Source organism: Suillus subalutaceus (genome assembly GCF_016647625.1).
Source record: "Suillus subalutaceus strain FC151 chromosome Unknown DFJ58scaffold_8, whole genome shotgun sequence".
NCBI lineage: Eukaryota > Fungi > Basidiomycota > Agaricomycetes > Boletales > Suillaceae > Suillus > Suillus subalutaceus.
In genome coordinates this window covers 462,237-488,363 of record NW_024540257.1, presented here as the reverse complement: position 1 = coordinate 488,363, position 26,127 = coordinate 462,237, and the positions used below count along the sequence as shown (strand labels likewise).

The 26,127-nt window shown below is 47.7% G+C and overlaps 8 protein-coding genes and 1 non-coding gene across 9 annotated transcripts; 5 read left to right on the top strand and 4 right to left on the bottom strand.

Annotated features, from left to right (window-relative positions):
- Window positions 1-2,671: 2,671 nt before the first annotated feature.
- On the bottom strand, window positions 2,672-3,809 carry DFJ58DRAFT_741976 (uncharacterized protein; the record flags this gene model as incomplete). The annotated part of the gene is made up of 4 exons (XM_041387169.1): window positions 2,672-2,997; window positions 3,050-3,200; window positions 3,248-3,398; window positions 3,447-3,809. The coding sequence occupies 4 exons, from the start codon at window positions 3,807-3,809 to the stop codon at window positions 2,934-2,936; spliced, it is 729 nt and encodes a 242-aa protein (XP_041249376.1). The 3' UTR covers window positions 2,672-2,933.
- Window positions 3,810-6,706: 2,897 nt separating this feature from the next.
- DFJ58DRAFT_652394 (C-type lectin protein) lies at window positions 6,707-8,379 on the top strand (the record flags this gene model as incomplete). Its single annotated transcript, XM_041381683.1, has 8 exons — window positions 6,707-6,840; window positions 6,892-6,964; window positions 7,015-7,056; window positions 7,114-7,302; window positions 7,363-7,746; window positions 7,797-7,999; window positions 8,051-8,207; window positions 8,263-8,379. 8 exons carry the CDS (start codon window positions 6,707-6,709, stop codon window positions 8,377-8,379), a joined length of 1,299 nt encoding a protein of 432 aa, XP_041249375.1.
- A 442-nt stretch (window positions 8,380-8,821) lies between these two features.
- DFJ58DRAFT_762538 (uncharacterized protein) lies at window positions 8,822-9,253 on the top strand. Its single transcript, XM_041388558.1, has 3 exons — window positions 8,822-8,873; window positions 8,925-9,012; window positions 9,063-9,253. The coding sequence occupies exons 1-3, from the start codon at window positions 8,833-8,835 to the stop codon at window positions 9,135-9,137; spliced, it is 204 nt and encodes a 67-aa protein (XP_041249374.1). The 5' UTR covers window positions 8,822-8,832; the 3' UTR covers window positions 9,138-9,253.
- A 598-nt stretch (window positions 9,254-9,851) lies between these two features.
- On the top strand, window positions 9,852-11,877 carry DFJ58DRAFT_903936 (uncharacterized protein; the record flags this gene model as incomplete). The annotated part of the gene is made up of 4 exons (XM_041394888.1): window positions 9,852-10,734; window positions 10,787-11,125; window positions 11,262-11,459; window positions 11,512-11,877. The coding sequence occupies exons 1-4, from the start codon at window positions 10,042-10,044 to the stop codon at window positions 11,875-11,877; spliced, it is 1,596 nt and encodes a 531-aa protein (XP_041249373.1). The 5' UTR covers window positions 9,852-10,041.
- DFJ58DRAFT_762532 (uncharacterized protein) lies at window positions 11,827-14,775 on the bottom strand. Its single transcript, XM_041388557.1, has 12 exons — window positions 14,333-14,775; window positions 14,173-14,281; window positions 13,935-14,117; window positions 13,767-13,827; window positions 13,400-13,682; window positions 13,210-13,354; window positions 13,001-13,159; window positions 12,760-12,948; window positions 12,585-12,710; window positions 12,416-12,531; window positions 12,192-12,363; window positions 11,827-12,141 (listed from the first exon to the last, which is right to left on the bottom strand). The coding sequence occupies exons 1-12, from the start codon at window positions 14,554-14,556 to the stop codon at window positions 11,980-11,982; spliced, it is 1,929 nt and encodes a 642-aa protein (XP_041249372.1). The 5' UTR covers window positions 14,557-14,775; the 3' UTR covers window positions 11,827-11,979.
- Window positions 14,776-14,799: 24 nt separating this feature from the next.
- Window positions 14,800-16,203, bottom strand: DFJ58DRAFT_762530 (nucleophile aminohydrolase). Its single transcript, XM_041388556.1, has 5 exons — window positions 16,118-16,203; window positions 15,912-16,065; window positions 15,693-15,859; window positions 15,464-15,638; window positions 14,800-15,410 (listed from the first exon to the last, which is right to left on the bottom strand). The coding sequence occupies exons 1-5, from the start codon at window positions 16,171-16,173 to the stop codon at window positions 15,135-15,137; spliced, it is 828 nt and encodes a 275-aa protein (XP_041249371.1). The 5' UTR covers window positions 16,174-16,203; the 3' UTR covers window positions 14,800-15,134.
- A 170-nt stretch (window positions 16,204-16,373) lies between these two features.
- Window positions 16,374-17,720, top strand: DFJ58DRAFT_890488 (BAR domain-containing family protein; the record flags this gene model as incomplete). Its single annotated transcript, XM_041394735.1, has 7 exons — window positions 16,374-16,517; window positions 16,582-16,640; window positions 16,696-17,145; window positions 17,201-17,321; window positions 17,371-17,412; window positions 17,462-17,550; window positions 17,598-17,720. 7 exons carry the CDS (start codon window positions 16,374-16,376, stop codon window positions 17,614-17,616), a joined length of 924 nt encoding a protein of 307 aa, XP_041249370.1. The 3' UTR covers window positions 17,617-17,720.
- Window positions 17,721-18,862: 1,142 nt separating this feature from the next.
- Window positions 18,863-24,199, bottom strand: DFJ58DRAFT_470542 (Ca-transporting ATPase). Its single transcript, XM_041380534.1, has 21 exons — window positions 23,596-24,199; window positions 23,385-23,536; window positions 23,134-23,339; window positions 22,800-23,084; window positions 22,603-22,720; window positions 22,491-22,548; window positions 22,416-22,433; window positions 21,828-22,363; window positions 21,501-21,722; window positions 21,190-21,438; window positions 21,044-21,127; window positions 20,876-20,990; window positions 20,591-20,823; window positions 20,422-20,536; window positions 20,324-20,367; window positions 20,032-20,265; window positions 19,827-19,969; window positions 19,750-19,775; window positions 19,512-19,695; window positions 19,372-19,461; window positions 18,863-19,319 (listed from the first exon to the last, which is right to left on the bottom strand). The coding sequence occupies exons 1-21, from the start codon at window positions 24,185-24,187 to the stop codon at window positions 19,163-19,165; spliced, it is 3,861 nt and encodes a 1,286-aa protein (XP_041249369.1). The 5' UTR covers window positions 24,188-24,199; the 3' UTR covers window positions 18,863-19,162.
- An 88-nt stretch (window positions 24,200-24,287) lies between these two features.
- Window positions 24,288-24,368, top strand: DFJ58DRAFT_t30. The gene has a single exon. It is a non-coding gene; the product is annotated as a tRNA-Gln (tRNA).
- The last annotated feature ends 1,759 nt before the right edge of the window (window positions 24,369-26,127 follow it).

Genomic DNA, 26,127 nt, shown 5'->3' with positions numbered 1-26,127 from the left:
GCGATAGGAGCTACAGATCTGGGTGATAAAACTGAGCGCAGTAATACTAACTCGGTCCTTTGGATTTGCGTACCATTCTTTCCTAATACTAGTTAGCAGTAGAAGGTCCCCGCTTCGGCGTAGTTATCATCACGGCCTGGATGCAATTGAATAAGAAAACATAACAGGAAAGGGGCCGACGGAGATGAAAGATGGGGACTAGCGGCAGCACAGCGGATATTCGAAATTCTTGTGTCATTTTTTCCTGGCTCCCTGGTCAGGAGGTGCGTGACAGGCGTCAAGCTCAATCATACATATACATCGGATCTTCGAAGTTCTTGTGCGTGATGGGCAAACAAGTACTACCGTGACTCGTCAAGAAATCCGGCAAACTCTTCAAATGCTGAATTGCCTACAAAGCTGGGAGAAAAAGGAGCCATGGCTCACGACTGGGACAGCCCAGTGCTGATGCTGATGCTAGACACATTGATATTTGCGACGAGCTGCATGGTGGACTAAGTTAAGTTGTGTTATAAGTTACGCAACTACTTACTGCAATTACAATGACGAGCGCCCAAGCTATAATTTCATATGTATATCAGTTGACGATCCAAGAAGCCAAAGCATCCAGCACTGACCGCGGTTTTCTGGACTTGGTTCTCGGCAGCTTCCCTTGATCGCATCATGAGGCTTGCCTCGAAACATCTTAGAGAACTACATTATAGGCCTATCCCGGCCAGGTCTCGATTCTCCAGGTCCACCGTCGGATATCCACCACTTGGTCACATTGCAGCGGCACCTTCCGAGTCTGGCCACAGCACTCCGATTCACCTAGCCTTGATCTGCCGCAATATTGTCCACATTTACTCACTTCAAGTTTCCTGTCAGTGAACCCAGGCTGCACACTCTCCCTTTCCGTGTTCTCCCGCAGCCGACATTCCCTGCACTATGTTGATGAATTTTGGCACTGTTGTCATAAGCCAACTTGGACTTTAGTTCTCAGCCAAATTTCCGTTAAAAGGTTCTGACATCGAGAACGTCTGGGACACTCTAGCCCAGGGCAAGTTTGTCGCAGACTTGGTGCACCTAGATCCCTGTAACATAGCTGCTCCGAGGGCTGAATTCGGTCGGGAGTTCATAGGCGTAGCTCCTGTACTCGAATATGTTATTGATTATGGTGACATTACAGCAAGTGTAGGGTACGTGTGAAGGCAGAAGGAAGTCATACATACTACAAGCACGTCGTTCGCCTGTAGTGGATGATGTCATCAATAGTAGTTGTAGATTCGCAAACTGCAGTGGTAAATTTACAGTTTGCACGTCATGCCGTCACCCGGGGGGTCGTCCGTCCCTAGTAGTAGTTGGCGCTTAAATTGAGGTTACATGAGCGAAATATCCTTCGAGCAACTTGAACTGGACTAAAATTTATCCTTGATTTATCCTTGGAGGTTAATTTATGTAACCGAATATTGGCAGCAGAAAAGCTGGTAACAACGCACTTCTGAGCTACTGGAAAGGCGTTCACCGACCCCGTACGCAGTTCATCGAAATACCTCGTACCAGAGCTCAGGCCTCAGGCCAGGTCCGTTACCTCGTATCACTTCTCGATAGATCATCTAGCTGGACCGCCAATTTCACTCTCATTAGCAACTCGCTTCATGCTACCACCTCCAATAGGTCTCAAGCACTTACTCTTCAGAGCTATCCTCAACCTCTGCATAGATTCAAGGCTTCGCCAATGGACAACTGTACACTGCGTTTTCGAAACTTTGATGTGACCTGCTATCTACCAGCCCACAAATCCATGACTATTCTGAGCACTGCTCCAGCTAAGACGAACTGGTCACGAGTCTATGCTCTAGCACCTAATGCTGGCTTGGGCACGTCCGTTTGGTGTCGTGTGACGCAGAGCCGCCCGTCACCCTAGGCCACCATGCACCAGGTGCCAGTGAGTTTTCTCTTATGTCTTCATTTACTTTGGCACTATTCCTTTCTCCAACCGTCCTCGTCTGATTGTGAATTTACAGTAGCTACGAGGCAGAGTCGCTTCCTCCAGCCAAGCTCTATTGTTGACTTGAATGCCAGCCTTCAGCAGGGTTTTGACACAGGTTATGCTACCCGACTGCAACGACTTCCAGCCCCATCTATTGATATCGTGACCAGTGAGAACAAGACTCTCCAGGGGTCATTGTTCCTCGCAATGATCAGGGCCTGCCTCATGCGTGTCCAGTCCTGACGTACGACTTGCTCTTCTGAAAATAATTTTCAGACCGTTGAGAGCTCCTGGTATCTAAGTTGTATTCGTGTTGATCCGAAGTATCAACGCCAAGGCATTGCAACAAACCTGATCAGAATGGTGGAACAAAAGGTGAGTTCCCTCAGGTGTCCTTGATTTCGTTCCAATGGCAGGCGGCGATAATGTTCATCCTTGTAAATTTGCAAGTAGTTCTCGATCAAAATCCGCTAATCGTGGCGTCATAAGTTGGGGTTTACAAGGCACTTCGGTTTCAATACAAGGAACTTCAGAACATGAGTACATGTATGTGGATTGTTTTACTAAGCCTGGCTTAAACCGGACGTAGGGTCACTTTACACGACTGCATCTGCATGTCGATGACGGCGGGCTTGTGTATGATGTAGTCATACTTACGAACAAATGTACTTCTTTTCAAACTGTGCTAACATCTTCATCAAATAGCGGTGTCTTCCACGCGAGCTATACATCTTTTCGCCGACTTTCCTCCAAGAGGCTTAATGAATTTGAATTTGCCTCCAGATTATGCTGAACTAGTGACCTGCAAGCAAAGTGGATAAACAATCGTAGCTTCTAGGGTGGTCACCAGACACATCGTAAGAACGAATGTAATTACTTTAGTACGGAGTGATGACAGTCAAATGGAGAATTATAAATAAATGAAGAAAACTCTGAAGAAAAATTTAAGCGGAGATGGTGATTAGATGGTGATGAAGCTCTGAGTCTCGTTGGTGAGGGGATTATATGGCGCGAATTGCCAGCATCTTTTATGAGGAGTTATTCGGGAGTAAACCAAGGCGAAGAAGGAATACATACCCTGGGTGATTGAGAATGAGGGTTGGGAACATCTCAATACAACCTTCGGGAACCTTGGGCCAATGGGTAGAGGTGGTACGATCATGATGCGAGACAACAAAAGGAAGCAGGAAGGTCATGTCCGAGCGTTCACTGATGCGACTGACGCTGGCTGTCATAATTTCAGTATTTGAGATAATAGAGTAATGAGATTCGCACCTTTGATCAATTCAAGGAGGTCCACGTGGGATATAATCGAGCTGAGCAGCGTAGGGGTAAGCGCCCTGATCTGTGCCTGCATAATGCCAACCAGGAGAGGTCCAAACGAGACTCCCTCGCATAGAGCGCTCGGACAAAACTTGGACTCATCCTGTCCACGAGCGATGAATTAGTGGTGAAAGGGTAAGGAAATACCTACCAAAATCCATGCCGACACCAAACTCGTCAATGACATTATGGATTCCCTGATAGTCTTAGTATCAGGGTTAGCTTCGGTTGTGGCAACCTCTGCCAGCGCGTTCGCAGAGAAAAAAAGGGCGTCCTCCTCGAGGTGCACATCCAATTGCGCGAGGAGCGATCGCACGTAGTCAAGGAAAGGCAGAAGAGTGGGGTGGCCGACAGTGATGAGAGGCGCACAATCATGGACGCGATTCAGACCACGAATGAGGGTGTTCTTCATTAGTGCCATCAAATGGGGTAAAGCATGGCGGGAGTCGAGATGTTCGAGATCGTCTGGGATAGAAGGAAGAACGGGAAGAGGATAGGTAAGTGCGGAGGACATATTGGAGTAATATGATACTGATGAGGATATGTGCCATCTTAAATGTCTCTTATATATATAGGGAGCTAGGTTGCATCCACTATATCGTGGACGAATACAGTTACAGTGGTCGTCTGCCACTCCAACAAAGAGTCGCTCAACGCCACAAGACACCGTTGATCAAAGAAGGCACGATTAGGCTGGTTGTGGTGATCAGCATGAAAGGGTCTTTGTTTGGGTTGCAGTGACACCTTGTAGTTCAACACCAAGAAAAATTAGTCAATTTCAACTTACGTAGGTCGGAATATCATACCGACTGTTCTTTTGATTTGCTGTGAAGTGTTGCCCTTGAAGCTTGAAGTTTTATCAATGATTCGGTTCTTCACATCGTCATCCTCCCGTGACGAAGTATCAACATGTCGCTTTGCCACGCAAACTCCAGTAGTTCGCAGCGGTCGAGCATGCCACCACAAGCACTCATCCAAGGGCGCGGTGGTCTTGACTCCTCTTGACCGGTTGAGCTGTAGATACCCTGCTATGAGCTTAAGGCATGAGGCTGCGACAATTGGACAATATCATGATGTATTCCAGCCTGACTCACAGCCGAGCTGAAACTTGAAAAAGTTGGTCCGTCAACAATGACGTTGTCCTTGGATGGGAATAGCTATGTAGAACTGAGGGAGGCGATGGCCTATAAATTTGCTATCTGTTGTAGAGTCTGGACATCATAGGACTTAGTTTTGTTTATCTAAGCATATGAATTATTTCTCTCGAATGATTGCATGGCCGCTTTGCGAGACATCGATGAAATAACGGGACCGCGGCAGAACCTGAAGCTTAGCTTGAAGCTTGACTTAAGTAGCATATGACATCGAATCGAGTCATCGGAGGAAGACAGGCAGAAGCTTCAGATAGGTACTTGTATCACCCACAATAACCGACAAAGACCAATATCTCACGAACTGTATTGCGATGGTCCTGCGGATTGGAAGACTTGCGCACCTAAAACGGCCGGCGGGAACGGCGGACTGGTGGAGGCTACGCCTCCATCAGGGCATTTGCGAAGTCGGAGATGCGGCGGGGGATACAGGTGTCCTATGCATAGGCCCTAGGGTACTGTACCCCACATGAACAAAAATTGGATTTAAAATAAAATAAAATAAGCTTCAGATAGGCGCACCATGGATTATTTCAGACGCACTCACGTGATGGGAGCTGAGCACACCATCGCAAGTGTGTAGCACGCCATGACCACTGTTGCATATAAGTAAGATGGCAAAGCATTGAATCGAGTCTTTCCCCATTACCTTGACCACGTCACAACATGGACATGGGCTACTGTGTGCTTACCATCTGGCACACTCTTATGAGTATTTGATATGATCAATGCCTTTACCTACCAAGTTGGGAATTACCGTGACGCAGTCTACACTGATGACCAGCTTCACGTGTAGTGACTCAGGCCCATAGAAGAGCTGAAAAGCCATCCAAATTCCTATCTCTCTTGCAGCACGTCAATAAAAAATCATCGTACGATTATCTTACTTTTTGCAAGATTTCTCAAGCGCATTACTCCCCCATTTACGTTTCCAGCCTATCTCAACAGGTAAGTAGTCCTGCGCCTTACCACGAGTCTCGCTTACCTTTTACACTCCGCCATCTGATCATGTCGTTGGTCCCGATATCTTCCGACTAGTGGTATCGTGTCATCGTCCTTGTGACCTCCTGATCGGGTGTAAAGACTTCTCTTACGCTTTCAAGTTACAATTGGCTCCATTTCTGCACTTGTTTCAGGTCACCATTCGCTTCTCACATTAAATTCTACGCCTTTCTTTCCGCGCGGCACTATTGCAACCGTCCTTCCTATCCTGTATCTGGTGAATATTGTCCTCGTGGCTGGCGTCGGTACAATTAACTTCGAACTCGATGGATGGTCTTATGGATTCCATTTATCGTCATTGACGTGGTGTCCACTGGGTGACGGCCGCCCGTAATCCGGATACTGATACTGACTCGTTGCTTTGTTTGTACGTATGTTTTGTGCATTCGTATAAAATCGATGTTTCATTTTGTGGACCTGCATTAAGTTCTGAGCTCTTCAATGTTATCATCCTCCACACTTCATATTGAATGCGAACTTTCGCGCAGCATCACCATGCCCTGTCACTCTGATTCCTCTTTCTCCAACTCCCCATTGACCTCCAGGTCGAATACACCATCCTCCGTATCTGACTTCCAACCTACCAAAACTTTTCTCCTCTCTCCTACGCTACTCGACATACAATTCTTGAGAGATTTTTCCAAGAAGTTGGATAAGGGATCTGGGGACAGGATTGTGATTTCTGTTAACCACTCTGATGCATCTACCAACGGGTCGGTTGAAGAAGCTATCAAAACATTACCTTCTGTTGATGTCGAGGGAAAACGCTGGGAGAAGCACGTTGTTGATGGTATTGCATAAGTCTCACCTACTGAGACGATAATACTGATCCATCGTAGAAAGCTGTTACTTCACTGAAACGCACGAGGGCGTTGAACTTGAGGAATGGGTGAAGGTTTGCACGAGCGCTGGCAAAGCTGTAAGTCATAATCCTCTCAAAATTTACGTTCACTTTCTCTTGAAGGAAAGTAGATGACATTTTTATTTTTGGATTCGCTTATATTTCCTTCTGCTTCGCATTCCGTGTCGCTCACTCTCTTCATTGTAGACAAGCCCAGCACAAGCCTTGAGTATCTTCGCCTCCGTTGGCCTTCGTTCGATCTTTGGACAATCTTCGCCATGTAGAAGCAGTACTTTATACGTCCTCGAGCGCCCGGCTGTATCCTTCCCGTCTCTTGATCTTGCGAGCCCGTGGGGTGTCCCTACAAAACAAGTATGTTGATCTTTTTCGTGGTCCTTGTTTGTTGTCTGATGTATGATGTTGCAGGAATGGAAAGACCTGTGGGCTGCCTGGGATCTTGTTACACTTGGCATGATCCCAAGCGATATGTTACACCAGAAGCCTATTGACCTGCGACACAAATGCTTGTTCTACATCGGGCACATACCTACGTGAGCTTTACATTGAGGTGCTTTCTCGATTGTATCTGAGTATCAAAACAGATTCCTCGACATGCTTATGGCCCGTGCTCTCAACCAGGCAAATTCTGAGCCTTATTTCGCGCAGATCTTTGAGGTGCCAATCAATTTTTAGTTCAAAGTATCGTTCCTGACTCCTTACATTAGCGCGGCATTGACCCTCATGTAGATGATCCGGAACACTGCCATGTATGTACTTACTTCCCTTGTTATCTGTTTTCTCCTGATGTCAATTTTGTATTGAAGAGACACTCTGAGGTTCCAACAAAGGACGAGGATTGGCCTACCCTTGGAACGATCCTTGCCTTCCGCGACCGTGTGCGTGCGCGCCTTTTGGCGTTGTACGACGATTTAGCATCTGGAAAGCGCAAAATCAACAGGAATATCGGTCGCATGCTTGCGATGACCCTTGAACATGAGGGGTGGCACATTGAGGTTAGTATAACATTTCTTATTTGCATTGATCATGACTTAAAAGCGTTTGGTATGGCATAGACACTCCTCTACATGCTCATCCAGCGTGCAGGAACAGGGACGCTCCCCCCTCCAGGATTCGTCACCCCGCCATGGGAAGCGCTGTCTGCGCAATGGGACGCTTCATGTATACCCCCTTCCTCACCGACTGTCACTCTTGGCCCTGTTGCCATCATGCTTGGGCACGACGATTGCGAGGGTAATGACTTTGATGAAGGCGTGTGTAACCAGGTCGAGGGACACGAGTTCGGCTGGGACAATGAGAGCCCTTCACGACAGGTGCAGGTGGGGAAATTCCGTGCTGAGTGGAGACCAATCAGCAATGGAGAGTTCCATGCTTGGTGGGTGAACAGGAAGGAACTTGGTATACCACCCAGTTGGGTAGAAGAAGAGGAAGGGATCCAGGTTTGTTATTCAATCAGTTATGAATGGCTGGGACTGAGTTAAATTGCCAGGTCCGCACTCTCTACGGTCCTGTGCCACTAAGCGTCGCGAAGCATTGGCCGGTGCTTTCGAGCTACGATATGCTCGTTGAATATGCGAACAGTAAAGGCGGGCGACTACCCACCGAACCGGAGCTAAGGCTCTTCCTCGATACGTACGAGGTTGGATTCGAAGGTGGAGCAAACGTAGGCATTAGAAACTGGCACCCTGTTCCGTAAGTCACTATATGTTCTGAATTCTCTTATCTCATACACTTGGTTATAAGAGCGACTACTGGTCTCGAGACAAACGGCGGTCGGGGAAGTAATGGTGGTGTCTGGGAATGGACTTCGACATCGCTCGATAGCCACGATGGATTTTCGCCAACGAAGCACTTCCCAGGTTACTCAACAGATTTCTTCGATGGGAAGCATCATGTTGTTGTAAGTCTTGGCCGTCGCTTCATCTTGTTGTTGGTTGATACAATGGGTTATGCAGCTTGGAGCATCGTACGCTACGATCCCGCGCCTTGCTGGACGGCGGACGATCAGGAACTTTTATCAGCCCAATTATCCATACCCGTGGGTCGGTGCGCGGATAGTGTATGATGCATGAGGCTGGGCATGTATAGAAGTGTTGTTTCGAGTAAGTTAGTCGATGTATTGTGTATCTACCTCTTCCCTTGCCAATCCTTGATATGTCGTTTCTGAGATAAGCACATACCCTGACTTCAAATCAACATATCTCAAAGCCCGCCATTAGAATGTCCATGTCGTCACAACTACGTCGTCTCGTGGCTGACCGTGCCGGTCCGTGCGTAAACGACAAGAGATTCAACAAGACTTCGAAAGCAGATTTGAACCCCACGAATCATTGCAACTGGGCGTTGAACGTTCAAACTTCGACCGACCATATATATCGATTGTAATATTTTCTTTTCTTTTGTATTAGCATGTGACCCCTCTATGACATCAATGTTGCCCCTATGATTTGGTAAAGTCATAGGGGCTGCTTACATAGTGGACCTACTACGCCACCACTTTCCAACTACCTTTGACAAAAACCATAATGGCGACCTGCAGTGGATGTACCTGCGCTAGTGAATGCCCGTGAGTGCTCACTTCCTTGCCGCTATCTCACACTGAACTTTCTTACAACAGAGCTTGTGGCCCCTCAGGGACCGGCTGTGCTTGCCCAAAGAACCAATGTAACTGTCAGAAATGTGTCAACAGCGCACATTCAAATAAGGTACGGTCACGACGTGATTTTGGAATAAAACCAATTGCAACTCTGTGCAGTGCTCTTGCGCTGGCAAAGGGGAAAATTGTGAATGTTCTAAGCAGGGTCAAGCGTGTGCTTGTGAGTCAAAGTGATGACCCCTGTTGTTTGAAACGAGTAGGATGCATGAGCGAATTCAGAGGCGGCACGAGCGTTCAAAGTACAATGTCTGGCAATGAAACTTGAAACATTATAGCTTCCATGAAATATTTGATGGTGACATGCTTAACAGTGTGCTGAGTGACCTTGTTGTATGTATCATTTTTCACTTTTCCAAGGCCAGCCTGAGAGCACTAGCACTCGCACAGTGCACAACATGGCTACGTATGCTTTACTTATAAACTTATGCTCTCCTCTTCGAGTCACTGTGCGGAACTTCTGCTGTGTTCCATACCACGAACTGAGCTAGTAAGCTCTGCGCACTACAGATTGATTTCTTTGCGACTCGGCCATGACGGTGAGCATGCAGATCTGGCGATCTAGGTGATCACGTGTGATCCGAGTCATTCTCACGTTCTATATGGCATGTTTGGCGTACGTGCGATTCCATCAATCATGGCGTGGGCGGATGCGACCGTAGTACTGACATGTACATGTCACTGCAGTGCAAATCGCCTCGTGAGTTTGTCGTGAGGCAAGTAGTACTGTCAGATTTTACTCCCCGGCGTTTATAAATAAGTTTGTGTTTATGTAATTCGCTACTGAGTAAGGGGCACGCTGCTATTAGGCCTTACATAATGCGTGACGTAGGTCGTCTCATTGACTGCGCTCTAGGTCACTTACATAACTTCCACTTTGCAAGTGGTTACAAAAACCGTTACCTTCTAGGGTCAAGTTGAAGGTTTCCGTAAACCAGTCAACGTGACATTCTCATGAAGTTGCCGGGATTTTTATATGTGCTTGAGGAGAGGGCCGCATAAGTAGTGGCACTCCGTTGTTACTAACTTTTGAGTTCATCTCGCACTTTCCCTCAGTAGACTCACTATCAGCTTCGACGTTATGACCTCTGAGTCATGGACATCGCTAGATTCTACTCCAGGCCGGTGCATTTTCTTTCGGCCACTCGGAATCACAGAAACTACCTTCTATTGGGCTGGCGTTTTAAACAACACCGCAGATGTCGTGATGCACATGCACCTTCGTACCACACAAGCCAGTGACCAAGACATTCATTCCCAATCGAATGTCATGCGTGCTTGGGCGTCTGTCAAAAGGCGCTTCCCCCTTATTGCAGCTGAAGTGGAAGAACACGAGCTCGGTCCACGCTTCATTATCCGCGAAGAAACAGTCATGAATCTTCGACCTGATGATGTCACATTCATGGAGGTCAATTCCTTTCACCATGTTGAATGTTTCGTAAACGACATTATGGATGGACCCCGGCGCCTTTCATCTCAGTTACTTACTCGTGCTTATATTATGCGCCGAACAGATAAAAGCGACCATTTCCACGTCGTGGTTGTGATTGCCCACTGCATTACAGATGTAGCTGGCACGAGCACAGTGCTTAGGACGTTCTTTGACACACTGTCATCTCGGATTGAACCACCGTGTATTCCTCTAGGCGAGAGAGTGCATACGTATCAGGCTTTTGAGAGTAATTTGGGTTCTAAGGATCTTCCACTTGTCAAACAACGGTGGAGGCGGGCTTTGGGTTATGCAATCGGCTTAGCATGGATGTCCCGATTCAAGGTCTGGTGTTTAATTTGTGGTGCATCGCAGGAGAGCTAAAGCATTGAAGCAGGGCGGTCACACCCTCCCCGGAGACTTCAGGGAATCTACACCTCGTACTTCCCCTAAAAACCGCAACCACGTATCAATATTTTCGAGAGCAGTGTCGTCAACCATTCTCACCAATTGCCATCGCCTCGGCATTAGCATGAACTCCGCGTATTACGCCCTCAGTCAAGTAGCCATGGCACGCGTTTTATGTCGACGGTACCTCAGGGGCCAGATCTCGGAAGAAGAATGGGAGTACAGGAAGCGCCAGCCCATGTATGTCCTCGGGCCGATCAACTTGCGTCCATACCAAGATAAGGACTGGTTTGAGACGGGCGGCTCGGGCGATGTTGGGCCTCGTCCGGTATATACTTCCCTTCATGCCTCTTGGCGAAATGTCTAGGGGGGACCCTAGCAGGCTGGAACTCGTCGATGGGGCACCGGACTTCCCGGCACTCATGTCTTTCGATCGGTTTCTTCTCCGATGCGCTAATGTGAAGGCGCAAGGCCAGAAGCTGCTCGAACACCCACGGTTGGCTGATATATGTACTTCCACCCTGAGACTCTATTGGGCTGCTTTCGGGAAGGAAGTTACTTTGAAGATGAGAGACATCGTTCACCCAGAGGACGGCGATAAAAGTGTATCCGTTCAGTCTTTGAACCCGATATACACACAAGTGGGAGCCACTCTGGGAAATGTCAGTGGCTTTCATGATATAGATTCGAATGAGCTGAACGTTGCGATTCCAGATGGATAATCTGGTGCCCATAGACTATCCCCTACCTCCCGAGCACTACCTGTCCCCCCTGAACAGCACGCCTCACGCCCATCGGGCAGGTTATCCACCATGGTCACCGCAGGCTACTGCTTTCGAGGATTCCAAAACACCGCGACTCCATGTTGAGTACTGGCGTGTCCATAATCATACACCGCCTGCCGAGCTGTATCTTGGTGCGTCAACTGTGCGCCAGCAGCTGCAATATTTTGCCTCCTACGATCAGCACGTGTTCAGCGACAAGATTGTTGCGGAGTGGTTGAGTGAGCTGAAGGATGCGACGCTGTGGTATCTGGGCCAGCCCCATGGCAATGAAATACCTTTACAGAGCAAGTTGTAGTACCACATCGCAACGTCGTAAAAAGAACACAAGACAAGTACAGGAATAGTCCAGTAGTCGTAGAATTACAGAAAACCAGTGTGTTACATTGGACATTAGAATCTACTCGTCCTCCTCATCCTCCTCGTCCCAGTCTACACTCTCCATCGCTGCATCACCTTCGTTATAGAGCTCGTCCAGTCCGGTCAACTTTTCAAGGAATCCGGGCTCGTTGAATGCCTTCAAGAGCATATTGAAGCCCTGTTCCTCATACGCTTTGAGAACCTGGGCCATTGATGAGTATAGAGATGTGCAGAATGGGTGATCGCGCTTACTGTTTCGCTGCAACCCGTGCACTTGTCGTATGCTGCACCTGTGATCGGGAGGTTTCGGAACTGTGCCAAGAACCCACGCAATTGATGCGGGACAAGACCCAGAACACTGCCTGATGTGCTAGGGTCTGCAGCAGCTCCATTGGCTTGAGCAGGGGGCGGGGGTGCATGAAGCCTGCGGACAACGTCAGGAACAGTGTCGTGTCTTGAAGTAAAGTTAGACCTACCCATCAGGATGTTGCAGCAAAGAGACAAGGAGTTCGACCGCCGTAGAAGCTGCGATCGAGGCAAGGCCGGGTCTTGTCACGGTACACATTTGATCCAGAGTGCGATCCGTCAAGGACTATATGGAAAGATATGTGAGTGATTGTCGTATGGAGAGTCGAAAGGTAATACATCAGCAGGAGCGACGATATCGTTGCAGTAATAGCAACCTAGTCGATTGCCCGTCGACGACGACGCTCGAGCGCCATGACGCATGACAAGGTACGTATCGAACCCAAGGGCAGCGTTAAGGACTATCTGCGCGAGGGTTCAGTACGAGCAATATGCATATGGCCTTGTGCCGTACCTTGCCCTTGGCAGCGCCCAAAACAGTTGGCAGCCAGCGGCTTTCTCTAGAATCCATTAAGAGGAATACAACATCGTGTTCGTCGAACAGCGTCTCTAGACGCTCAACGTCTTTCTTCGCTTGCTCAGTGGACGCTGGGGGTATAGGGTGGCCTGGCATGGGTATCGACATATCATGGCCAGTGGCATTCTGATTTGCAAGTCATCAGAAATCGTTCAAGACGAGGCGAGACGGGACTTACGATACCGGGGAAGATTTTCGTCAGGCGCTGGGCGGCGCAAGCGGCCTTGGGTTTACCGCCGTTGAGACAATCCTCGAATTCAAACAAGGGTTGGCGGACGGGATTCGAGAATGACACACGCGCAGAATCAACGAAAGTAATCGTACGGACACCCCATCCCTAGTGGTGGAAATTAGTAACAACTGTGGGTTTGAGTCATCAGCACAAACCATGAGGGTACGTGCAACGTAGCAGCCAAGTGTCCCGGCGCCGAGAAGCAGGCATCTTGTTGATGCCACCTTATCGAGGTCCAGCGAAGGTAAAATCCGCCAGCGCATCAACTTCAAGTTCAGGTCCACAGCTTGATCAGCGAGCCTAAAGCCCGTCAGCAGTATTCACCATGAGTTGCTGAACACATACCTCTTTGGATCCATCATGGGTGCTAGATCGGCGACTCGAGCACTGAGCTTGTTGGTTGTCGGATGGCGCTCCCATCCTATAGCACTGGGTTTGGTGGTTGGATCTCCTTCTCCGACGGAGACCACTCCAAACCGGCTCCGCCATGGTTTTCCGGTAATGGGTTTTTCGCTATCTCTCCAGCAAAGAACTCGGACAGAAGATGTTTGCGATGGATACACCGCGCGAAGGAAGGTCAAGAGGTTACGAAGAGGCCAACCTGGGTTTTCAGGAAGAGCAGATGGATCTAAAAAGCCGATTATTCGCTGTGCAAGGGAGTCAGGGGTTAGCTCATAAGACGGAATGCACAAATTACATTTTCGGGAGCAACACCTAGCGAAGAACTCTTCATATTGCTCTATTGACCCCACTTCAGTTATCCCGCCGATCTCCTTCAGCGAGAAAGAATGGTCGAGTTGACTTGAGGAGCGAATCGTAGATAAATTCCAACTGAGAGTCCTTGTGAGAATGCGAAAGTGCTCCTCGATGAAGTACATACCCCCTGGATCTCTTCGTCCGCTGACTTCCAGCCATTTTCTGAGATCTGCCAGGCTGGTTTGGACACGAACGCGGGGAACGCGAACCAGTAGAAGTACTGATACTTCTTTAGATCAGCGAATGTTATTAGTAAGAACTGCGTGAGGAGAGACGTGTCTTTTGTCGTGATGATGCTGTCCCAGATCTTATTGGAACAAGTATTACAGTTTGCTATCAGACGCGTCAAGTCATGATCGCACCTTGGAAACAACGTCATTCACAAGTGCAGCCTTATCTGCAGCCTTAAAGTCCTCGATAGTATTGAAGTTCTTGAAGACGCCAGTGGCTTGGACGGACATGGGTGACAACCTAGGGTAGTGTCAGCATATCAGTGTCAACGCGTGTCCGATCGCGACATACTGAGGTGCCTTCTGGTAAGCGTCTTCCCCAACTGTGAGGTTACATCCAAGAGCAATATCTTGCCCTGTTTCGCGATCTCTGATTGATCGACCAACAGAGTATGATCCATTCACGGTAATAGCGTCTTCTGAGAGACGAAGGACATCTATCTTCATGCGAGTAAGTTCATGCCAAAAGCCTGGCTGAACAAGGGACGAAAAGGGCGCGAACTGGACGACAGGCATGTCGTCGATGATGGTGGTAGCTGCAATGATGACTGACTGACTGACTCATGCCTCCTGTTCGCAGGGACACAGCTGCAACCTACAAATGGCAAGCTCGGTCCACCAGCTAGCGCTAAAACAACTTCACCGATTGATCTCTCAATCAGCTCCCTCAGCTCAAGTGACCTGCAGATACCATAGTATGTAGAACTGCTCATCTGCAGAAGAACTGACAGATCACGGTTAATCGTTATTATTAATAATGTTGGAGTCAGGGATGCATCGACCATGAATCATTATGTACTCATGAACAGAGCAGCACAAACGTCCACCTTTTCGCGCCTGTCTCAGTTAACGAGCAGAAATAACATGAAAACCATCGATAGTATAGAGTTGAGAGAGCGAATAATCGGACCGTGGAAACGATCGACGCACCCAAAGATTACTGTCCTGAGTCTTCAAATTGTACGACCGAGCAAGAACAGCGAACGTCAGCACAAAATCAACCATTCACAGGACGAAGGGAAAGATCAAAACAATGCCGCATAACCGAATCTTGTCTGCGTGCAAGGAATCCAAGTGTCATTTGTCAATCTCGTCTAGCTAGTGTCCATGGCATCACCGGTGGCGCCTACAAGCGTAATGTCTTCGCTAACGATCAAGTCTCTTATGTTTTCGCTCTTCCATGCCGTGGTCCCTCTTCTGAATGTGTAATGGCGTTCCTTCTCTACCCGCTCGTTGGGCTTGACAAAATTGCGAAGCATCTCGGTTTGCGTGGCGGTAATGATACACGCGTCAACGTTGGACCCTGAACCAAGGTCGTTGAAGATACCAGCTGAGACGGCGGCAGACACTAGGGCCAGAGCGTCGTTGCGCTAGGCGGGACCGGGGTTGAACATCGGCCATACATAAGAACGGTGGAACGTACCTCCATGTTTGGCTTCCAGCTGCTTTCAAAAACAGCCATGGCTGCCAAGCTTCCGGAGCCCATGGTCACGTAGGGCAACTTGTCTGTAGACCCATGTGGATGGATGGTAAAAAGATGTGGCCCAGTAGAGTCAACTCCGCCAAGGACAAGAGCAGCTCCGACATGGCCCTGGTATCTATGCATCGCATAAATAATAAAACATTGAATGCTGAAGACAGTTAAGGCTCACTGGAAAAGGTATTGTTTCAACATAGTCATCACAGTGACCACTCTTGGCTTTCTCCCAGTGGACAGAGCATGGAGTTCCATATTTGATGATATCGAAGCGGTGGTGAACTCAGTGTCTGCAGCAGTACCCGCACCACAGCACCGGATTGATTCTGTTATGTAGTGGATCTGGGGATGCATATTAGCTGAAGCAGTATGATATTGATCTCCAAGAGCGGACCTTTTCACAATTCTTGTCTGCAATTATTTCACCCTCTGTGGCACGCGTGTCGGCACCAAGGATAATGCCATCTTTGAAGAGACAGCCTACGATCGTGGTACCAGTGCTGGTAGCCTTTGGAAGGGGAACGCCCTTCTCCTGAAAGAATTTATTTCTATACGACTGCTCAGACGACAGCTATGGAAATAATATAATGTCTTGCTCACCTAACAGAGTTAGAAAAGTCGAATCCAGAAGAACTGAAGACCGATTGTTGTGACATTGTGGAGGATTATCTTAAAGCTTGTCGACAAGCTTGCGCATTCGTGTTACGCGTCTGACTAGGACCCCTTGAACCTATTTCCTTATTTGAATGTAATTGGCACCGCTGGGCGGCTTCAGCTGCGGGGTCAGAGGTTCTCATATCTTGAACCCTTCTTCTCCCCAGTTCTTGTATCATTATCATCGTTTTCAAGTAAACTAATGGACGGCTGGAACAAATTTCAATCGAGCCTTTCCGGCCTAAACCTTGGGCAGTCCGCAAACAAGTTTGCAAAGGGCTTCAACTCCAGTGTTCAAGCAACTAGAGAGCGTTTAGGTCAAGTTGCCCCAGACGAAATTACAGGAGTTGCCTCAGGGTAGGCCAGCTCCCTTATAGTTTGGATGCTGAACTGCAATGTTCATTTCAGAGTATAAGGATTTGGAGGCTCGTGTAGACGCGTTGCGTCAGGCACACCTGGCACTTTTCAAGTTTGTGCACTTCGTTTGTGTATTGGCTGAGCGCTGATGCTCTTACCTCCATCAGAGTAACCAAGGTCTATGAGAACGAGTCGTATGACTACCCGAATCAAATTCAGGAGTCTATCGCAGAACTCTCGACTAATATTGGCCATGGTATTACAAACTTCGCTGCTACAAACCTCAAGGGCACCAATCTTCCTACGCCATCACCTGTCGCCCCGCAAGTTTCTCAACACAAGACTCTCCCTCATGCTCTCGGTCGCGCTGCGACCAACGCCGCCGCCGCCTTGCAACGCACCCCTGGTGGCGATGAAGATAAACTCGGCAAGGCACTGACCGTATACGCAGATGTTTTCGACAACATTGCATCAGCTCGCATTGAGCAAGACGAATCCATTCAGACCCAATACCTCCGCCCGTGGCAGACGACGCTTTCAACGTCTATTAACGTCGCAATGAAAGCACGCCAAGCCGTTCGCGTGAGCAGACTTGAGTTGGATGCCGCTAAGCAGACGTAATTACTTTCACTAAGCCTTGGTCCTTGAAGTGCTTACATTTTTTTCATGCAGTCTGAAAACTACAGGTCCCGTTAAGCAGGAGCAAGCAAGGCTTGACGTTGAGAACGCAGAGGATGACCTCGTTCAGAAGACTGAGGTTGCCATCACCCTCATGAAGACAGTTCTTGAAAACGTACGTGACAGCTACTCGCTTTTATAACATTTTACCTTATTGTTTGCAGCCTGAACCTCTGAAGAATCTCAATGAACTTGTGAAAGCTCAAGTATGTGTCCTATAATAAGAAGGTCGCAGGGGCTTACCTTGGTTTGCAGCTACTTTACTTCGCAGCAGCTGCTGAAGCCCTCTCTTCCGCACAAGGGGAAATTGAAGAGCTCAGTGTTGCCGCAGAAGGAGAATATAGGTAAATATCTCCATCCCCTGTCAACGTCACCGCTCACATCTTGTTAGGAAGTCCCGCGACCATTGAAGTACCCCTACATTAGATCCATGACATGTCGCATGTACATTCTCTTGCTAGGTAGTTTTCATTAGCGCTACTGCTGTCCTTGTACGTCTCCATATCGCAACACTATGCACAAGCTGGCTTCGGACGTTACAATAGAGGTGTACTTGACCGACCGATGGTTGAATACATAGTCATCTAGACACGTCTGAATCTTTCCTTTTCCTGCCCTTCACCTAGTTCTTATTATGTATGCTCGTGTGCTTACAACTGAGGTATTTCTTGATGTACGTGGAGCCAACATAATCTTGCTACGATTTGAGTGCATGTTCTTAAAATTGCAATCTACGAGTTCGATGTTGTCCGGCATCTATAGAGGCTATATATATATGAATGATGTCAAGGTGCACGCTGACAGATTTGAAACTATCCTTACGTACAGGTCCTTCCGGCCCTTACCTCCTTTATAGACCTCCTGTGTGTCGAACTTATCACACTAGGTCCATGCTTCGTTGCTGTCTCCCGGTGCCAACCTCTACGTATTTGAATTTGACAAAGATGTGCCACCACAAAATATTATGGCGCTGGATCAGTTCAATTCTACATACAAAATAGACTTATACACACAACATTTTCACGCATACACAATCCCATACCGTTGTCGAGACGTGTGAATTTTAGCGGGACTTCCTGATTTGGTAATACCGTGCGACGACACAACGCTTGAGCCTTGAGCTCGCTGTCGAGGACAGCGAGCTCAATTACTCGCCCAATTCTTCTCCCTTTTCCCTAATTCTTTTTGTAGTGCATAAATTTATGATAAATACGTTACTAGTGCACATTTAACTATGCTATATCGACCATAATTCTTCCATACTCACAATATTCACTACTTCCTGTCATGGATTCATACTGGGCACTCTGAAGGGCTTATTATGGACTTAAATAACGATGTATTCATTGTACAAATATATTAGAACTTCTACAGAGACATAAATATCCAATTAGAATCCAAAAAAAAAGCAGGTCAGGGTGGGGGAGGAGAGGGAGGGGGAAGGAGGGGAAGGAGCGTTATCCAAGTAAGCATAGTTAACAAGTTACTAGTAACGCATTTATCATAAATTTATGTACTAAAAAGAATCAGGGAAAAGGGAGAAGAATCCGGCGAGTATTTGAGCTCGCTGTCCTCGACAGCGAGCTCAAGGCTCAAGCGTTGTGTCGTCGCAGCGGTATTATCAAATCAGGAAGTCCCGCTAAAATTCACACGTCTCGACAACGGTATGGGATTGTGTATGCGTGAAAATGTTGTGTGTATAAGTCTATTTTGTATGTAGAATTGAACTGATCCAGCGCCATACAATATGGGTTCTCCATCTCGCATGGATCGACAGCGAATCAAAAACACGGCAGTGCTTCAACGTTGTTATCACCATCGAATAAAAACGAAAACACAGCAATAAATCCGTTGAAGAATCGTTCTACAGATGACGGTGTATGAATTAGTCCCAGTGATACAATACAATTCATGAATGTCAGATGAAGCAAAGGACGCTTTCTTTCTCTCTCGTGTCTAATATCCTGATGGTCGTGAGCTCGACTTGGATGTATCGTAAGCACGAATGAGTTTTGCCTGATCTTGACGACCGTTCTCTGTCTGACTGAATGCAAATCCGCGGTTCCGGCGCATGCGCTGGACAGCGCGGACTTTTTTGATCGCCTTTTGGAATCTGACGTCATAAGGGGTTAGCATCAACCACCAAAATTTGAAGTGACACGTACTGTTCTTGACGCGGACGGTAGTCGGGAATGTTGTACTTTTGGAGCTCTTGAGCGATATGATATGGAAGAGGGATGTATGTCCGTCGGTAGCTATATAAAAGCGTCAGATATTTATCCCGCTCAAGCGCGTGTGGACGTACTATTTCCAAACAAAGTCGCGGGTCAGGCAGACGATGGGAACAAGGATGAGGACAAAATAAAACACAGCGTCAGTCCATAGACGAGGCACAAGTCCGTAATATTCGGTAGAGAATCCAATGGCAGGGGCAACAACGGCATATAAAGGAAGGAAAAGCATAGTGAAAACGAAAGACCCGGGAATCGCTGAGGCAAAGGTGTCAGTTGGATGTTTGTTCATAGGGGAAGACTTGCGCTCACCAGCAACAGTGTACTTTGTCCACAGACTATGAATACGTATTAGTATACGAGGGCGAGACAAGAATAGGGACACGGACTCGGAAACCAAAGCGGCCTTGCCAAGGACAGTGAGCAGGACAGCCAGGTAAAGCATGGCACCCCAGAACCAGTGCCCTGAGTCCAAACCTGTCGCTTGCTTCAAATCTCCCCAGAACAAAATCACAGTGAACGTGAACAAAATCTAGAAACGCCAATATTATTTTCACCATCACTGAATTTTTCGTTGCTCGGAATGAGACTCACGAGACTGTGATACAGCGCATTGCCTACCCAGAGCCAGAATGCTGTCTTCGTAAAGAAGACGTTTTTCTGCCCGAGTACATATAATTGTGGGTACCGGTCTAGTATCCGTGCAGATACGAACTGATCGAACACGCCGATGACGAGTGGAGGGAGAACGGTAAATATGACGTTGTAAAATGATATCGTCCATGATTCGTAGGCAATCTGCCCTGAGAAATTATTGAAGAAAGAATACTATAAAGTAATGGTCAGCTAGACATTCATGAGTATGAGTGAGTGGGCGGATGCGTACCCAAAACTGTGTCATGTAAAGCGTAATGTTCTTGTAAAATGAGTCTGTGGTCCTTGGTGATGAGCATGCATCACACAGAGAGAAACAGATATACATACAAAGGATGAGCTTCGATAGTCTCTGATAACTCCACGCGCCATGAACTAGTAATAGCTTCTTGAGAAATCTGAACTGTGAAATTGCCACATCCGCAGACCGCGCGGCTTGTAGACCCTATACAGATCGCTTTGAACACAAACCCAATGTCGCGTGCTGAAGATCACGTACCTCGACTCCAGATATCCCCACGCCCACATGCGCTGCCTGGATCATGCTCACGTCGTTCGCACCGTCACCAATTGCCAAAAGAATGCTCTTCTGGTTCTTCTTTACAAGTTTGACGACGAGAGCTTTTTGAAGTGGAGATACTCTGCAACAGATGACTGCGCGACACATGAGCGCGAGCTCCAAAAACGACTTAGAGAGCTCTTTCTCGAGTGCGAAACCTAGGCTTTTGCCGTCTGCAAAGGAAGGGCTTAAGAGGGTGTCGATTGATTTCGCGCCTGTGCTAACCTATGACCAGAGCGAGGTCTTCGAGCTCTCCCGTACTCCGCTGATTCTTGATTGCTGAAAGTCGCTTCTGGATGAAATCTGCAGTATCACGTGAGTTGTTTTCGTTCACAATGACCTGAAGAAGTAGAGCATCAGTATTGGAATATCTTCACCGTGTTCCCAACTTACCAAGTTCATAGACTCTGAGATCAACCGACAGGACATGCCGATATTGATCGCTGTCTCTTGTCTGTCACCTGTAAGCACCCAGATCTACGTACCACATCAATATCATAGACATAGACGCCATGATATGATGGTTATGACAAACATACCTTGATCCCAGCCATTTGTAACGTATGTATCGTATCTGGTACGCCGTCCTGGAGCTTATCCTCGATAGCTGTCGCCCCGAGTAAAAACATATCCTTCTCAATCAATTCTGCTGCACTATCGAGGGCATCTGCGCGGCCGTTGATCGTTGCAGCGGCTTGCTCGTATATGGAGGCCCACTGCAGGTATTCAGCCTCTGGAATGTCACGGTATGCAATGCAAAGAGTGCGCAGGCCTTCAGTCGCGTAGTCCTGTGGGTTGATTGTGAGCGCGATGGACGACTGAGTGGTACTGGGAGGGAAAAGGAACGAACCTCGAGATGAATAAGCGTCTTCTCAGTGTACGGTTGTGCCTTGGCGAGACGCTCGAGGATGACGGTATCTGCACCCTTGCAGAAAAGCTTGATCGAACCGCTTGGCGTGCGCACGATCGTCGACATACGTTTGCGCGTCGAGTTGAACTCGCACACGTTGAGGATCTCGTACTCGGCAGGAGTGTTGTTGATTGAGAGAAAGACAGAACGGGGTTTACGAGTCTGCGTAAGGGTGAGTAAGCGGTGTGATTAAAAGGAGGTGGGGGTGTGGGGAAGGGGTTAGGAAGAATTTGTGTAACAGTATTTGACAAGAAATGAGCGACCCACATGGAACTGATATCCCAACATCTCCGCCCCTGCCACTAGCGCCGCCTCATCCGGACTACTGGCCTGATAATGCGTCTTCCCATCTCTCACCTCTGGTATCACCGTATGGCACACCGCCAACAACGCCATAAACTCTCTAGCCATCTCCCGTTCTCTGTCCTCAATCGCTCCCGTACTGATTGGCTTCCCTGCGTCCCCGTACAATAGCCCCCGCAGCTCCTCAAACGTTCTCGTACCCTCTTCCTCACCACCCTCCTCTGCCACGGCCGCATAGGGAATCCCTGCAACGGAGCACTTCTTAAACTCCATCTCGTTCCTCGTCAGCGTTCCCGTTTTGTCGCTAAACACAAATTCAATCTGTCCGAGCTCCTCGACGAGTGAGCTTGTGCGGCAGAGTGCAGGCGTGTCAGAGGGCGCGTAGTACATGTCCAGATCGGCGTTGATGAGCTGGGCTTGTTGGAATTTGACGACTTCCATGGTGACAATGAGTGAAATGGGAATGAGGTTGTTGTAGAGGATGATAAAGGTGAGAATGTCTGAAGAGTTTGAGTGAGTAAGGGAGAAGTAGAAGAAATAAATATGCCTGACCTTCGATAAATGCTTTTGCTGATCAAACGTGATCAGTCGGCGGTCAGAGTAAGCTTTTCATAAGGAGATACTCACCTTTCCCGGTGAATGTGCTTGGCTCCACTAAATACCATTGTTGGCCGGACAAGAACCACTGTAAAAGTTCTGTCAGCCCTAATCTCTGATGAATTAAGTAGATCAAACACACTGTATTGATGCTGGCGCCGATCGTACTCCCGAGTGAGAGAGCAAGGAGGAAGACGAAGAGGAAGAGGATGTGAACATTTACTTGGCGCTCGACTGCCGTACGTTTGATGGGTGCCGCGCTGTACCCAAGGTTAACATCACAGGGAATTGCAAGGATTCTGCAGACTAAAATGCCTCGAACAAGGTCGAGCTACTCACGTTGCATTTCGCATGAGCTTCGTCTCATGACCCGTGAACACTACGATCCCATATACCCACGGTGTATTCCTCAACTGCGCGCCCCTCAACAACATCTGGTCTGGGCCCAACGGTACGGTCTTCGGTACATTCATATCGCTCAACAGTCCCAAGGTTCCCTCATATGTGTACAATGAGTTATTTGGCTGTTCTGAGCGCAACGTACCGTGCAAAGCGCTTGCGAGGGATGGGGAAGTGAACGAGTAAGTTTGTGGGGAAGCTTGTTTGATTTTGAGGTTGGTCTCGCTGGAGAGTGCCTGTCAGTGAAAGAAGGAAATTCAGAGGAGGAACGCACCCGTCGAGATTGGAAGTTTCTATGTAACACAATCCCTCGGGCTCACTCGAGGATAAGAGTACCAGGTCGGCCGGTATAAACTCATCTGACTCCACGCGTACGATGTCGCCTACACACAGGTCTTTCCATTTCCGCGCGGCGAAAGTGTTTCCGGAGAGCGCCTTGCCAAGTCGTGCGTTGAGCTCGGAGTCGGATTGGTGTCGTTTCTGAGGTGAGGTAAGAATAGGTCAGTGATCGGAGGAATAACGTACAAGGTCTTCTTGGACTTCTTTGAATGCGGAAGCGAGGAGGACCATGCCCAAGGGTACGATGGTAGTATACTGGTTTGTGGGGGATACACCGGGAATCTGCTGAATGCACGCCGTGAACAAAAAGAATAGATTAGCATATTTCGAGAATTGCTCTACGAGAATGATGCATCAGTTGGTGTTCGTGGTGTACGCGATACCAGATGGGACAGACCGGTAAGAAACTTGGGAAGAAACGAGACCATGTTGTACTTGCTCGTGGACACGAAATTTGAGCAGTAGTCGTCATTCATGAGTGGGTTGTTGAGAGTGATTACACGCTCGCCAGCGAGTTCCTTGTCCCTCTGCCAGGGCCATTTCCACTTTCTGCGTCGTTTGAGCGGGCGCATAGGTGTTGAGGATGGTTCTGCCGGGAAGGAAGGGGCAGTTGAGAATGCGGGCGACATGGAGTCATCGTCAAATGCCCAGCCTTGCGTTTGTCCGTTAGGTGTTGTTGCAAGAGAGGTAGAAGATGCTCCTACGCCAGCTGGGGGTGCAGCTGAACGAGCGAGAGGAAGACCGCTCTCCTGGGACTGCATCGGTCTTTGAGCAGAGTACATAGCAAAATTAGAATGAGAAGCATCGTCGTCGTCGTCGTCAAAGAAGGGATCCATGAGATTTGGTTGTGGAGGATAACCAGACGGTGTAGTAATATTAGTATTATAATCTGAATGGATGTATGGGTTGTTGTTTTCTCGCTGACCGTGTCCGGACGCTGCTGGATTGGTGGCATTGACCAATGCTGCAAACGATTCATCGCTATTCATGATAGAACGGAGCGGGTGAAAGCAGTTGTAACCGCAGCTGCACGCCGACGTGTATTTTGCACAACCCGTCCAAATTAGAACTGAAAAGAATGTATCCCAAGGCGATATAGTGTAGTGGTTATCACTCGGGATTTTGACATCAAATCTTCCCGAAACCCAGGTTCGAACCCTGGTATCGCCTCTCATTTTACTGCTCGCTTTTGTGACTGGCTACAGTTAAGGTAGAAGACATGAAATAAGAGATGTTCAATTCCAAAATGTCGTTGTTTGCAAGTACACTACTACTACTGCAGACTCCTACCCAGTCGGCGGTGTGTAGAGAGCCTTGATCCTAATTAGCCACACTGTGTAAATACAACCATACATGGTTTTTCCGACATAATTCCGACTTTTTGTTTTGGGCTCTAACACACCTAGCCAACTGGCACAACTTGCTGTGGCGCGAGGTTTGACCGTGTTTGTAGTCTCCCGTTTGTATCAGCTCAACGCACAAAGCGGAAAATAAGATAAAGGCAAGCAGAAGATTCGAATGTGGGGTCATAGGGCAAAAATCTACCTTGACTTACCGCAACACCACAGTTGCTTTCTTTCCTTACATGACAACAAATATATAACCCATTGGTAAGCCTGCTGACGCACACAACTTGGGCTGTGCCGGCTCTTATACATGATAGCCAGATACTACACCCCAAGGGTCAATTATTCTTATTGCTCACACACCCAGTATACCATATACCATATAGATGTAATTACTGTGCAATGATTGAGTTGAATGTCCGGCTATTGTTAAAGTAGAATCCTGAAAAGTTCTTGTGTGCGTGAGCAGGCTTACCAATGGGTTATATATTTGTTGTCATGTAAGGAAAGAAAGCAACTGTGGTGTTGCGGTAAGTCAAGGTAGATTTTTGCCCTATGACCCCGCATTCGAATCTTCTGCTTGCCTTTATCTTATTTTCCGCTTTGTGCGTTGAGCTGATACAAACGGGAGACTACAAACACGGTCAAACCTCGCGCCACAGCAAGTTGTGCCAGTTGGCTAGGTGTGTTAGAGCCCAAAACAAAAAGTCGGAATTATGTCGGAAAAACCATGTATGGTTGTATTTACACAGTGTGGCTAATTAGGATCAAGGCTCTCTACACACCGCCGACTGGGTAGGAGTCTGCTACTACTGGTACCTTGCAGACCTGTGCTAAAACTGTGTCAATTGTTGTTATTATTATTGTGTCCTGACACTTGAGCCATTAAGAAGCATGTATAGACATTTAATACAAACCTACAAAGAGATATGTGAAGTGTGTAAAAGCTGGGGATATCTACAACTTTGGTTTTCAAAAAAAACAAAGTCTACCATAGGTCACGCCTTATCTTTATCATTATTGAAATCCTAATGTTTATGTACTACTATTAACAAACTTAGTAGTTGTTTGCATGCCAATCAACACAGTCAATTTAGTCCTCCAATTATGCCATGCCATTGACAGGCTATATTTCATCCATACATCATTCAATCTCCCCTAGTGCTGGGCATTTGTATAGTGGTTAGTGCATGTAATTCATAGATTGGTTCAGACAGTGAATCAGGAAAATACCCAATTCACACTATATTCTCTCTCCCTTGTCAATTTGGAGCATACAGCAGAGCCCTCACTTATATTGAGTGGTTGCCATTCAGACGTCCAGAACCCTCCTCTCAAATGTGACAAGTGTCATGTTCAATGCGCCAACTCCACTTTGGTCACCCCATTTCAGGTACCTCTTAGGTTGTATTATACCTATAGAGGTTTTCACCTAGGGGGTACTTTTCAGGTGGTCTGGCCATGTTTGTGTGGTCTTTCCCCGAAGTGTATAGGATCCAAAATGAAATGTATTGAGCATGGTCCAGGGGTCAAAATAATTTTTGCATGGGAAAGACCACCAGCCTTTTTTGAAAAAACCAACT

Bases quoted from the DNA above. Each gene is read 5' to 3' on its own strand.
- DFJ58DRAFT_762538 (XM_041388558.1), top strand. From the start codon at position 8,833: ATGGCGACCTGCAGTGGATGTACCTGCGCTAGTGAATGCCC. The intron at 8,874-8,924 runs GTGAGTGCTCAC...TTCTTACAACAG, and splicing joins ACCTGCGCTAGTGAATGCCC to AGCTTGTGGCCCCTCAGGGA. The intron at 9,013-9,062 runs GTACGGTCACGA...AACTCTGTGCAG, and splicing joins ACAGCGCACATTCAAATAAG to TGCTCTTGCGCTGGCAAAGG.
- DFJ58DRAFT_762532 (XM_041388557.1), bottom strand. From the start codon at position 14,556: ATGCCTGTCGTCCAGTTCGCGCCCTTTTCGTCCCTTGTTCAGCCAGGC. The intron at 13,355-13,399 runs GTATGTGTTCAG...GACGGGCTTTAG, and splicing joins CCCATGATGGATCCAAAGAG to GCTCGCTGATCAAGCTGTGG. The intron at 13,160-13,209 runs GTTTGTGCTGAT...TTCCACCACTAG, and splicing joins ACGTTGCACGTACCCTCATG to GGATGGGGTGTCCGTACGAT.
- DFJ58DRAFT_762530 (XM_041388556.1), bottom strand. From the start codon at position 16,173: ATGTCACAACAATCGGTCTTCAGTTCTTCTGGATTCGACTTTTCTAAC. The intron at 16,066-16,117 runs GTGAGCAAGACA...GCAGTCGTATAG, and splicing joins GACTTTTCTAACTCTGTTAG to AAATAAATTCTTTCAGGAGA. The intron at 15,860-15,911 runs GTCCGCTCTTGG...ATGCATCCCCAG, and splicing joins CAGACAAGAATTGTGAAAAG to ATCCACTACATAACAGAATC.
- DFJ58DRAFT_470542 (XM_041380534.1), bottom strand. From the start codon at position 24,187: ATGAATAGCGATGAATCGTTTGCAGCATTGGTCAATGCCACCAATCCA. The intron at 21,128-21,189 runs GTATGTTTGTCA...TGTGGTACGTAG, and splicing joins TACAAATGGCTGGGATCAAG to ATCTGGGTGCTTACAGGTGA. The intron at 19,696-19,749 runs GTGAGCGCAAGT...CCTTTGCCTCAG, and splicing joins GACAAAGTACACTGTTGCTG to CGATTCCCGGGTCTTTCGTT.